Source organism: Neltuma alba, unplaced genomic scaffold (assembly GCF_004799145.2).
Source record: "Neltuma alba isolate B1F8T4 unplaced genomic scaffold, ASM479914v2 tig00011088_pilon, whole genome shotgun sequence".
Lineage (NCBI taxonomy): Eukaryota > Viridiplantae > Streptophyta > Magnoliopsida > Fabales > Fabaceae > Neltuma > Neltuma alba.
In genome coordinates, this window is record NW_021635829.1 from 1 (window position 1) to 14122 (window position 14122).

A 14122-nucleotide genomic window follows, 5' to 3' on the forward strand; every position below is an offset into this window, starting at 1 on the left:
TATATGATTACCATCAGATGAAGACAAAGGGCATTAAAAGTCTTGAACACTATTGGTCTCATCAAATCATCCTTCCTCGACGTTTCTCGTTACGCTAAAGAAATCTCTGTTGATCAATTCAAAGGATTGGGATGTGAGTATAAAGTTGTAAGATTTATTATGAAGCATGCAAAAGCTTTGAAGACCATCTCTATTATTTGTCGTGCAAGTGTGAACTCCTCAATGATGCTCGCAAAGTTATATCATTGCCACACGATGTGAGGATTGTAGTTCTATTTCGAGTTTGGTTCCTTGTATGAAAAATTGGCGTTTTGGCTAATTAAGAATAAGAATAGAATTAGAAGCCAGTAGTAGGGTTTTCGTTGTTTCATATATATATATATATAAATATATATATTTGTCATATGTTTTTCATCTTCCATGAATATCAGTTTTTTTTCCCGTAATACTTTGAATTTTTTATATAATATAGAGTATTAGCTAAACCTAAAAGCATGCCTTTGATCATCTAATTGATTATTTGTCCTTTATTTTAAAAAAATCTTTTTAGTCCTCTAACACATTAACTAACATTTATTTCGTTCCAAATAATTTTTTAACTTGCCAAAAAATAATTTTTTAACATACATTATATTTGAAAATTAAATTTAGCATATCAGCATTGAGAATGTTTTCTTACTTTTAAACTTTTAATTCGCATTTTTTTTTTAAACTAAGGGTAAAGAATGAAATGTTGATTTTTAATATAAATTACATGGTGCTTTTCTTTGTAGTGTTGTGTTGTAAAACTACAAGAAATAAGGAGAATGAAGAGTAGAAAAGAAAGCAAGAGATAGAGAAGACAATGGCCTTTTCTCATTCACTTTGGTTCAAGGTACAAATGCCTCATGTATGCCCTCTATTTATAGGCCAAGCATTGAAGTCCTATACTAAGGTTACAAAGGAATAAAGAACATCATAATAGCATAACAATAAGAAACTCCTCCCAAAAACATTCATTAGGAGGTATGTAGTTATGTAGTTTATGACACTTGAAGGAGGAATCCTATGAGAATTCTAAGGGTTAGGGGTTATGGACATCCACTCATGCAATATTCATAACACCCCCTTGGATGTCCATAATGAGTATTGTGCCTCATTAAAACCTTACTAGGAAAAACCCATTGGGACAAAAACCCAGTGAAGGAAAAAGAGTACACAATATTTACTCCCCCTAATGATAACATCATTTTAAGTCTTTAAGCCTGCGCATTCCAATACCATACACTAACTTCTCTAATGTTCTAGTCGGCAGTGTCTTGGTAAACAAATCAGCAAGGTTGTCACATGAGCGAATTTGTTGAACATCTATATCACCACTTTTCAAAAGATCATGAGTGAAAAAGAACTTTGGAGAAATATGTTTTGTTCTGTCTCCTTTGATATATCCTCCATTTAATTGAGCTATGCATGCTGTATTGTCTTCATATAATACTGTTGGAATCTTCTGTTCAAGGGAAAAACCACACATTTTTGAATATGTTGAGTCACTGACCTCAGCCAAACGCATTCTCGACTTGCCTCATGAATTGCAATTATTCCGCATGATTTGATGAGGTAGCTGATAAAGTTTGTTTTGTTGAACGCCATGAGATCGTGTACCTCCACAAATAAATAAATATCCTGTTTGAGACTTGCCTTTATGTGGATCTGATAGAAATCCTGCATCTGCATAGCCAATTAATTGTGATTCTGATTCATTAGAGTAAAATAATCCCATATCAATTGTCCCTCGAAGATATCGAAATATATGCTTAATTCCATTCCAATGCCTTCTTGGGAAAGAACTAAATCTTGCCAATAACTAACAGCAAATGCAATATCAGGTCGTGTTGAATTAGCAAGATACATTAATGCACCTATGGCACTGAGATATGGTACTTCAGGACCAAGAAGTTCTTCCTCATCTTCTTGAGGACGAAAAGGATCTTTATCCTTATCCAGTGATCTTACAACCATAGGAGTAGATAACGGATGTGCCTTATCCATGTAAAATCGCTTTAATACTTTTTCAATATAAGTTGATTGATGGAGGAAAATTCCATTTGCCAAGTGCTCAATTTGCAAGCCAAGGCAAAACTTTGTTCTTCCAAGATCTTTCATTTCAAATTCTTTCTTTAAACAATCAACTGCTTTTTGAAGCTCTTCAGGAGTTCCAATTATATTTAAATCATCCACATAGACAGCAATTATAACAAACTCTGATCCATTTCTTTTATAAAAACACATGGGCAAATTGGATCATTTTTATAACCTTCTCTCAACAAATATTCACTAAGTCGGTTATACCACATTCTTCCAGATTGTTTTAATCCATATAAGGATTTATGCAAACGAATTGCATAATTTTCTCGAGAATTCTTACATGCCTCTGGCAATTTAAATCCTTCAGGGATTTTCATATAAATCTCAGTATCTAAAGAACCATATAAATATGCCGTAACAACATCCATTAAACGCATTTCAAGTTTTCTATGGACTGCCAAACTAATTATATATCTTAAAGTGATTGCATCCACCACAGGAGAATATGTCTCTTCATAATCAATACCAGGTCTTTGTGAAAATCCTTGTGCTACAAGCCGTGCTTTATATCTAACAATCTCATTTTTCTCATTTCGTTTGCGCACGAAGACCCATCTGTATCCAACTGGTTTCACACCATTTGGTATATGGACTACAGGTCCAAAAACTTCACGCTTTGAAAGTGAATTTAACTCTGCTTGAATTGCATCTTTCCATTTTGGCCAATCATCTCTATGTCTACATTCTTCAACTGATGTAGGTTCAAGATCCTCATGTTGATTAATTATTTCAACAGCAACATTATATGAAAAAATATTGTCAACAACTGTGTTCTCTCGGTTCCATCTTTTTCCTGTAGTAACATAACTTATTGAGATCTCTTCATTATTTTCAGGTACCTGAGCCTCCTCTGAGGTCTTTTGATTAGTTATGTTTCGGTCCTCTCCTATAGGACTTGCCTCCTTAATTTGACTATCATGACCATCATGATTATTTGCTCCTTTTTTCTTTCTAGGAGTTTTATCTTTGGAACCGATTGGTCTACCCCGCTTCAGGCGTGGTTTGGTTTCACTTGCGCTTTCTAGTTGTCCTGCTGGGACATCAATTCTAATTGGAGCATTTTCAGCTGGAATGTGAGATTTAGTAATTCTCTTAGGATCAGTGAATGCATTTGGCAGTTGATTTGCAATATTTTGCAAATGAATTATTCTTTGAACTTCAAGTTCACATTGTTGTGTACGAGGATCTAGATGAGATAATGATAATGCTTTCCATATGATTTCTTTATCCAGCTGCTTATTATCTCCCCCTAATATTGGAAAAATTGTCTCATCAAAATGACAATCGTCAAAACGTGCTGTAAACAAATCTCCTGTTAATGGTTCTAAATACTTAATTATAGAAGGAGATTCATAGCCAACATATATCCCTAACCTTCTTTGAGGTCCCATCTTTGTGCGTTGTGGTGGAGCAATAGGGACAAATACCGCACATCCAAAAATTCTAAGATGGGAAATATTTGGCTCTCGACCAAAAGTCAATTGTAACGGGGAGAATTCATGATAACTTGTTGGCCTGATGCGTATAATTGCTGCTGCATGCAGAATTGCATGTCCCCAAGCTGAAATAGGAAGTTTTGTTCTCAAAAGCATTGGTCTAGCAATCAATTGGAGGCGTTTAATAAATGACTCTGCTAGGCCATTTTGAGTGTGGACATAAGCAACAGATTTTTCTACTGTTATTCCAGTTGCCATGCAATAATCATTAAAAACTTGAGATGAAAACTCACTAGCGTTATCAAGACGAATTGTCTTAATTGCATGGTCTGGAAATTGTGCTCTTAATCGAATTATTTGAGCAAGTAATCTAGCAAATGCTAAATTACGTGTTGATAACAAACACACATGGGACCATCTTGTAGATGCATCTATTAAAACCATAAAAATATTTGAATGGTCCACATGGTGGATGGATAGGTCCACATATATCTCCTTGGATACGCTCTAGAAATGCAGGAGATTCAACTCCTATTTTTGTCAATGAAGGCCTTACAATTAATTTGCCTTGAGAACAAGCAGCACATGAAAATTCTTTAAATTGAAGAATCTTCTGGCTCTTCAATGGGTGTCCATGTGAATTTTCAATAATTCTTCGCATCATAGTTGATCCGGGATGGCCTAACCGATCATGCCAAACAATAAACGTATCTTTATCAGTAAACTTCTGGTTTACCGTAGCATTTGTTTCAATTGTACTAATATTTGTATAGTACAAACCAGAAGATAATGTCGGTAATTCTTCCATGACATATTTTCTCCATTTCTTACCATTGTAACATGCAAATATTCAATGTTCTTCTCATTTATAGTCTCAATATGATATCCATTTTGGCGAATATCTTTAAAACTTAATAAATTTCTTTGAGACTTCGAGGAATATAAAGCATCATTAATAACAAATTTTGTTCCTCTGGGTAATATTATAATTGCTCTTCCGGAGCCTTCAATTAGTTTTGTATTACCCGCTATAGTATTGACGCTTGCACTATTTATCGTAAGATGAGAAAAATATTTTTATCTTTGAGTATGGTGTGTGTTGTAGCACTATCTATCAGGCATATATCTTCATTCTTGTGCCCAACAAAAGGAAGAGAAACATCCATATTCTTCACCGAAAAAAAAACATTCATTAATATAAATTCGAAGTACATCATGATTAATAATACTCTTAAAAAAAGAGAAATAAATAAACATAAACTAAATTAAAAAGCATAAATAAAGCAAACTAAAATTATCCAAATTCTTCTAATCATGATTCTCAAAGAAATCAGCCACATCCAAATGTGCCATAGCATCAAGGCCATTAACATCATCTAGCTCATTGATATTATCATTTTTGTATGCAAAATTTGCCTCCACATCATCACTTTGAAAAGTCAAATTTGCTTCCACATTATTTGAACTTCTTTTTATAGAAGCCTGATAAAGTTTTGCTAGATGCTCAGGCGTACGACAGGTACGTGACCAATGTCCTTTCATGCCACACCGGTAACATTGATTTTCAACAACTCTTGAAGGGCCATTCTTATCTTTTTTCTGCCCATCCCCAAGTTTCTTCTTTTGGTGGGTATTTGGGTTATAATTGTTGCTTCCCCTACCATAATGACGGTAATTTGTGCGTCCCCTACCACGATCACGGTCTCGGCCACGACCACGACCACGACCGCGTCCACGTGTATGATGATTATTGCGTACAGTCACATTCGCTTCAGGGAATGGAGCTGATCCAGTGGGACGGATCTCATGATTTTTCATTAATAGCTCGTTATTTTGTTCAGCCACAAGAAGACATGAGATCAATTCAGAATATTTCTTAAAACCCTTTTCACGATATTGCTGCTGCAGGAGCACATTTGAAGCATGAAAAGTTGAAAATGTTTTTTCTAATAAGTCCTCATCTGTTATTTTCTCACCACATAATTTCAATTGAGAACTTATCTTGAAAACTGCTGAATTATATTCAGTCACAGATTTAAAATCTTGGAGCCTCAAATGCATCCATTCATAACGAGCTTTAGGCAAAATTACCGTTTTTTGATGATCATACCTTTCTTTTAAATTATTCCACAATTCTAACGGGTCTTTTACCGTCAGGTATTCAGCTTTCAACCCTTCATGCAAATGGTGGCGTAGGAAAATCATAGCCTTAGCCTTGTCTTGGCTAGTTGCTTCATTTCCAGGTAAAATAGTACTTCCTAGACCTTTGGCATCTAGGTGGATTTCAGCATCTAAGACCCAAGACAAATAGTTTTTTCCAGTGATATCAAGAGCCGTAAACTCGAGTTTGGTAAGATTGGCCATGGATCAAACTAAAATGATAATAACAAAAATTAGAATTATAATAAAATTGATGCACACTGAAACACAATAAATAAAATATTAGGATTCAAAAGTCACCCATAAATAAATTATTCTTTAAAATTATAAACAAAATAAATGAATAAATAAACAATGACAAATAAACATATATGAGGGAAAAAAAAACAACACAAATAATTAGTTACAATAATAATATAGAGACAATGTATATATAAATATATAGGGGGAAGGGGGTAATGTAAATGCGGTAATATAAATAAATATATAAATATTACAATAGACTAACTAATATATAATAAAATTAAACTAAAAAAAATAAAAATAAAAATAAAAATAATGCTACAGTGAGATAAACGAAATAAATATAAATTGATAAATAATGAATAAACAACATATAAATTATTAGGCATTATTATAAATAAATTATATAAACAACATATATAAACAACATAAATAAATACGAACAAATAGAATGATAGGAAAAAAATATATATATAAACAGTGTAAATTATATATATATATATATATATATATATATGAGAGTTAGTGCAATATAGATAAAACAACAGTACATTATATATATATATATATGTATATAAGGGTTAGTACAATATAGATAAAACAACATGGGACACTGTAAATTATATGTATATGAGAGTTAGTACAACACAGATAAAATAATGTAAAATACCATAGATACCAAATGGAGATGATACATAAATTACATCAATTATTTGAAACAAACATAATATTTTACAATGTGACAACAAAAATAAAATGACTTAAAATAAAACAGAATGTTAACATAAAATAAATATATATAACATAATGAAAAAAAAAAATTAAAATGTAAAGAAAAGAACAATAGAGTAACATTATATAATATAAAACATGATAATTAAGAAAGGAGATAATATAAAGTTAATATGTAGTCAATACATAGATATATATTGTGATGATTGAGTAAGGAGATAATTAGACGATGAGAAGAGTGCATCATCTTACGAAGGGTTTATACCTCAAATTTTCAGAGCAAGGTCGTGCTGATAACGTGTTGTAAAACTACAAGAAATAAGGAGAATGAAGAGTAGAAAAGAAAGCAATAGATAGAGAAGACAATGGCCTTTTCTCATTCACTTTGGTTCAAGGTACAAATGCCTCATGTATGCCCTCTATTTATAGGCCTCCAAGCATTGAAGTCCTATACTAAGGTTACAAAGGAATAAAGAACATCATAATAGCATTAACAATAAGAAACTCCTCCCAAAAACATTCATTAGGGAGGTTATGTAGTTTATGACACTTGAAGGTGAGGAATCCTATGAGAATTCTAAGGGTTAGGGGTTATGGACATCCACTCATGCAATATTCATAACAGTTTGTCAATTTCTATGTTTTTCAGGCAAAAGTGTACTATGGTGCTTTAATTTCATATGAGGTTTTATTTTGGATTTAATTTCACGAAATGTCATTTAATCATCTTAAATTAGTTTCATTAATAAAAATACCGAAGGTGAAATTTTAAATATCAACAAAGTATACATAAACATTGACATATTAAATTTATTTTGTCAACAAAAAAGAGCAATATTGTTACGTGTGTTTTTTACACTTCTGAGACAATATTGCTTTTCAAGAAAACTTTTGGGGACCACTCTTGACAACAATCAAACTTTACCCCTAAAATTTATTATTAACTGATTCTTCTTGTTGGGAATGGGGATATACCGCAATTGAAATACCTATTGAAAACTCGGATGAAAACGCTTCTCCCTACTCGTGCAAATCTTATAAGCTTAATGGAGTTGCGAAGTTATAAAAATATGCCTTTATTTATAAAAGATATTCAAATATCTCACATTCTAAAAATTTTTTAAAGAATTAATTAAATAAATATTAGAATGATTAATAGTAGTTTCCTGGAATCATATCCTATGCATATTTTTAAAGATCTCATATCTGATATAAAAATGGGTTGTAACAAAAATTAAAAAAAATATCCTGCATCTGATTTCGAGCAGCCCAACAATTAAAAAAAGTACAAAAGGAGAATTACATTTAGTTTCCAAATAAAAAAAATAACTACCCACAAGTCCTAACTAACTACTCCATTCGCTCCTATATATAAGCTTTACCTTCTAAAAAGATTTGGTCTAAAATATAAACGTTACTTTTTACTTTGCCTCAGTATTTTTTAATTTTATTTTATTATCAGTTGACTGTATTTAGTACTCCCTTTTTTCATTAATATTATCCTTATATATTTTCTTTTATCATTTTTATTTATTACCTCTGTCATTTACTCTCTTAATAAATATGAGTAAATTTAGAAAAAAAATACATTTGACCTATTTATTATTTCTAACTAATTTAAGCTACTAGTTTGTTAAACATGATTCGGTTATCTAAAACTTATATATAAAAGCAGAGAGAGTATTTGTATTTGTAAATATATAATTATATATGTTTTGCCAGAGTTTCAATTTAGTTTCTTAATTTCTAAAAAAATAGTTTTAGGTCCTTTAATCCTTAAAACCATTAACAAAAAATTCATAATATTAACATCTTAAATATTGATAAAATATTCTTAAATGCTCATATATTAAGTTTAAAGCTAAAATATATATTTAGTCCTTTAATTTTATACAAGATTTTAATTTGATACTTTAATCTTAAAAAGTGTGTTTTTATTTTTGTTTAATCCTAAAATTGTTAGTCTTAAATAATAAATTTTTATAATAATCATAGTTGTTTTGAAAATTAAACTTAATATGTTAATATTCGAGAATATTTTATCAAGATTCAAAATCTCAATATATCATTTTTTGTTCAGGCTTTTAGGATTAAAGGACTACAAATATGGCTTTTAAAATTAAGGGACTAAATTAAAACATTGTAGAAAGTTGAAGGACTCAAAATATACCTTAACCTAAAATTAATTTTCAAGATAACCATGATCATTATAAAAATTATCGTTAAAGATTAACAATTTTAGGATTAAAATTCTAACAATATACTTCTTGAAGTTAAGAAACCTAACTAAAATCTTGTATAAAGTTAGATATCAAGTGAATACTTTAACCAATTAAGATTTGACTTGTGAATAGGACTAAGGAAATAATTGAGGGAAAATATCGATTAAGGACCGTAGTTGAGAATTTCTTTCAAACAGTCCCTAAAACATTCTGAAATATTACTGTAGGACCAAAAAACCAAACTGAAATTAAAATTAAGAGTAAGATTACCATAATACTCCTCATTTTAATTTTTTTAAAAAAATAAATATTAATAGTCGTTGGAGTTCCGGCCATCAGAGGTTGGAGGTCAGGCCACCGATGCTCAGGTGTCCGCTGCCAGAGGTTGGAGCTCCGGTGGCTAGAAAGTTTCTTTTGAAATAAATGGCCAAGTTAATTTTTTTTAAAAAAAATAAATATTACTGATTGCTGGAGTTCTGGCTATCGGAGGTCGGAGGTCAAGCCACCGCAACGCTCAGGTGGCCGCCGCCGAAGGTTGGAGCTTCAGCAGCTAGAAAGTTTCTTTTGAAATAAAGTGGCCAAGGGAATGTTTGAACCCATGACCTCTTGGCACACTAAAAGTGATATGACCATCAAGCCAACCAAATCACTTAATTATGTGATGCAAATAAAAATATATATAACAAAACAAACACAATTGTCCAAGTGTAAGTGAACAAGTGAAATTCGACAATTTACAAGTGAAATTCAACAGTTTACAATAAATTTGGCGATTTACAAATAACATAATAGAATTTACAACCCCAAATGAAGTATTTAAGTGTAAATGAACAAGTAAAATTTGAAGATTTATAATAAAAGTTCATGAATTTACAACCCAAATTCGGCTATTCAAAAGAAACCCAGCGTAAAATTCATAATCCAAAATGTAAGTGTTTGAGTGTTAATGAACAAGTAATTTAGCGATTTACAACAACAATTAAGATATTTACAATCCAAATTCAACGATTCATAAGAAATATGAATACTTGTATTTGAAGTTATGAATTCTCTTATTAGTTTTGTAATATTTATGTTTTTTATGAATCACTGAATTTAGGTTGTAAATAGCTGAATTTCACTTGTTCATTTACACTCAAACAATTATATTTTGGGTTGCGAATTTTACACTAGGTTTCTTGTGAATAGCCGAACTTGGGTTGTAAATTCATGAACTTTTGTTGTAAATCTTCAAATTTCACTTGTTCATTTACACTTAAACACTTGCATTTGGGGTTGTCAATTTCATTATGTTATTTGTAAATCGCCAAATTTTTGTTGTAAATTGCTGAATTTTACTTGTAAAGTGTCGAATTTGACTTATTCACTTACACTTCGACTGTTACGTTTATTTTGTTATATATATTTTTATTTGCATCATATGATTAAGTAGTTTGGTTGGCTTGGTGGTCATATTATTTTTGGTGTGCCAAGGGGTCATGGGTTCAAACCTTCCCTGGGCTACCTTATTTCAAAAAAAAAACTTTCTAGCCATCGGAGCTCCAACCTCTGGCGACGGCCACCGGAGTATAGGTGGCTGGGCCTCCGACCTCTGGTGGCCGGAACTCTGGCAACCATTAAAATTTATTTTTAAAAAAAAATTAAAATGAGGGGTATTATGGTAATCTTACTCTTAATTTTAATTTCAATTTGGTCTTTTGGTCCTGCAGTGATATTTCAAAATGTTTTGAGGGCTATTTGAAATAAATTCTCAACTGCGGTCCTTAATTGAAATTTCCCAATAATTAATTTCCTTATTTATGATATGGTTGTGATTCTCTTAGGGGGAAAATTGCATATTCAATAAATAAAAAAGATCACATGCATCCTTGGTGAAAAAAAAAATCACATGCATATTTCAGATAGATAAATATCCTTTAAAATCCCTTAATTAAGTCGTGGGAAAATTAAAACCTTTTTTGCCTACGAATTTTGAAAATCCTAGAAGAACCTATCTGCCTCTTTGTCATGTAAGGGTCCGTTTGGCATGAGGAAAAATGAGAGGAAGGGAGGAGAAGAACAATTTTAATAAGCTTGATTTAAAAAAAATTAAAAATTGGGATTAAAAGCTTTTAATTAATTTTTACTACTTTTTTATATTAAAATTTTAAAACCCCATTTTTTCAATTTTTTTAAATAGATCTCATTAAAATTTTCCTTCCCCACCCCTCCCCTCCATTTCCCTCATACCAAATAGTACCCAAGTGTTGGTCACCTTTTCCGTCTCTTAAATTCCTCTTTGTTTGGTTTCTTTACTTCACACTTTCCTATTTTTTTCCTGCCAAGATTTTTTATCTAGAGGTTTCAGCAGCAAACAATCTGAACGTGTTTTTGTTGGTCATGGCAGAATTAGAGTCCAATAAAACCCATCACGGCAAAGGCCAAGAAGCCATATTGAGAGATAGGATTAGCGACTTACCAGATTCATTGCTTCATCATATTTTGTCTTTTCTTTCAACCAAAGAAGCTTCTGCCATAGCCATTTATGTGACATAGCCACCTTAGCATAATTAAATCAATTAATGATCAAAATTAATTTTGTCAACGAATAGGGTGATATTGTTATGTTTTTTATACTTCCAAGAAAAGATTGGTTTTCAAAAACCTTTTGGACAATTGGACATCACTCATGAGCAAAAACTTTCAAAACAAAAATTAAACCTTACTCCTCAAATTCATTAACTACGGTTCCTACTTGTTGGGATATACAACAAATGGAAATACGTATTGAAAACTCTCCTCCTCCCTACTCTTCCAAATCTTATAAGCTTAACTGAATTGCCAGATTAAAAAAAAAAAATCCCTTTATTTATAAAAGAAAGTCAAATATCTCAAATTCTAAAAGTATTTTTAAAATTAAATAAATAAAATATTAGAATAATTAACAATAGTTTCCTGTAATCATATCCTATCAAAATGCATATTTTTAAAGATCTCGTATCTGATATAAAAATCCTTTGTGAAAAAAAGGAGAATTACATATAGTTCCCAAATAAAAAATAATAATTACTCACAAGTCCTCACTATTTCTAGATATATATATATATATTTGACATAAAAATTAAGAACTCTGACTTATAAATGGGTCTAAGGAATAAATAATTAATTTTCTTATTTATGACCTGGTTGCGATTCTCTTAAGAGAAAAATCACATATCCAGTAAATAAAAAACCCTTTTGAAAAAAGCATTCATATATCAGTTAGATTAATATCCTTTAAAAAATCCCTTGATTAAGTTGTGTGAAGATTAAAACCTTTTTTGCCTGCAAATTCTGAAAACCCTTGGAGACTCTATCTGCAATTAATTTCCTTCGCCCGAGCTGCGCCATCGTCGTGTAAGTTTCCGTCACCTCTTCCCTCTCTTGAATTCCTCTTTGTATGGTTTCTATACTTCACATTTTCCTCTTTTCCTGCCCAGCAGATTTTTTACCTAGAGATTTCAGCAGCAAACCATCTGAACGTGTTTCCTTGGTTATAGGTTATGGCAAAATCAGATTCCGTTAAAACTCACAACACCGAAGGCGAAGAAGTTATACTAAAAGATAGGATTAGCAACTTACCAGACTCATTGCTTTATCATATTTTGTCTTTTCTTTCAACCAAAGAAGCTTCTGCCATAAGCCTCTTGTCCAAGAGATGGAACTCAGTTTGGCTCTCACAACCCACTCTTGACTTTGACGATGAAAGCTTTTCTACTCTTCTTTCATTCGTCCAATTTGTGGACTCAGTAATTAACATTTTCAAAGATTCAAACCCCATCACAATGTTTCGCATCAAATACTCCGGAAACTTACGCCTAAGACCTATCAAGTTTGAAGTTTGGGTCAAAGAAGTGTTGAATCTCAGAGTTCAACATCTGGAGCTATGGTTTCCAGATTGGTATGTTGTGAACTTGCCTTGCAGCATTTTTGTTTCCGGTACCATTAGGGTTTTAAAGTTGCGCGGGGGAAGAGTGGGTAATATTTCTTCAGTTGATTTGCCTTCCCTTAAAGCCTTGCATTTGGAGAACGTTCATTTCCCATGTTTTAAATGTGTTTCCTTACTCCTATCCAGATGTGTGCTACTTGAAGAATTGGTACTAAACAGAATTTCTACCAGCGATTATGATCACAACATTGAAATGCTTCAACGTTTGGTCACATTAGATGATGATGTCCCGTCTATCTTATCTACATATGAGATTCCAACATTTTACAATTTGACCCATGTGGAACTTTCAATGGGTCATCCTTTGAATATCATATTAAATTGGCTCCAAAACTGTCCCAAGCTTCAAATTCTTGTAATTGATAAAGTTAAGGATGATGAAAGGTCAACACTTGAGGATGTTCCCAAATGTCTATTATTGTCATCACACTTGAAGGAAGTCTATCTTCATGACTTTATTGGCTCTAAAAGTGAGTTTCAATTTGCAAGACTTATTATTAAGCATGCAAATTGCTTGAAAACCTTTTCCATTGGCATGAATTCTGGTTCCTCAATCAGTTGGAAGCATCAAATGCGCAAAATGTTATCTTTTTGTCCCAAAGGCTCAGTGAATTGCCGTCTTTTGTTTCGAGATGTTTAAGGAATACCTTATGAGATAATCATGAGTTAGGGTTCACAATTGATTTTTTTTCCATGTATAAGTATTTGATTTTATGTTCATAATTGATTTTGAGAAGAACAAAATAAACAAAGCCCTTAGTGTGTCATATTCATCTTGATCGTTTTATATATTGTCATGTTAATTCTAATCTTTTTGGCCTGATTTCCCATCTCTTTATCTTTGGCAATGACCAACATTAATATCCTTAATTATTCTTCTTATGTTTCTGCTTTTCTTTTCTTTTTCTTTTTAAAAGTTTTGCGGGAATCTTTCTTCTTGGTTTGATGAATATGCCCCCTTTTTTTGGCCGATATGAGAGGCCTCCCCCGAAGAAATAGAATTAGAATTAGTTATGGGTTTTTTGTTACGTAGTTTTTTTTTTAATTTTCCAAGTCTTTAATGCTAATTATTAGTGTTCTTCGTTTATAAGCAAGGATATATTATTAAAATTAAAAAGCATGATCTTCCCTTTTCTTTTCAAAAATTACAAAAAGATTGACTCGCGGCCCAGCTAATTAAGGACAAGAAAACATTGTTTCATAAGTCTAATGTGCCTAATTATTTCAACTGTATTTGG

The 14122-nt window shown here is 31.7% G+C and overlaps 1 protein-coding gene across 1 annotated transcript; it reads right to left on the minus strand.

Annotated features, from left to right (window-relative positions):
* Positions 1-4868: 4868 nt before the first annotated feature.
* Positions 4869-5378, minus strand: LOC114761179 (uncharacterized). Its single transcript, XM_028950508.1, has one exon. The coding sequence runs from the start codon at positions 5376-5378 to the stop codon at positions 4869-4871; it is 510 nt and encodes a 169-aa protein (XP_028806341.1).
* Between the last annotated feature and the right edge of the window lie 8744 nt (positions 5379-14122).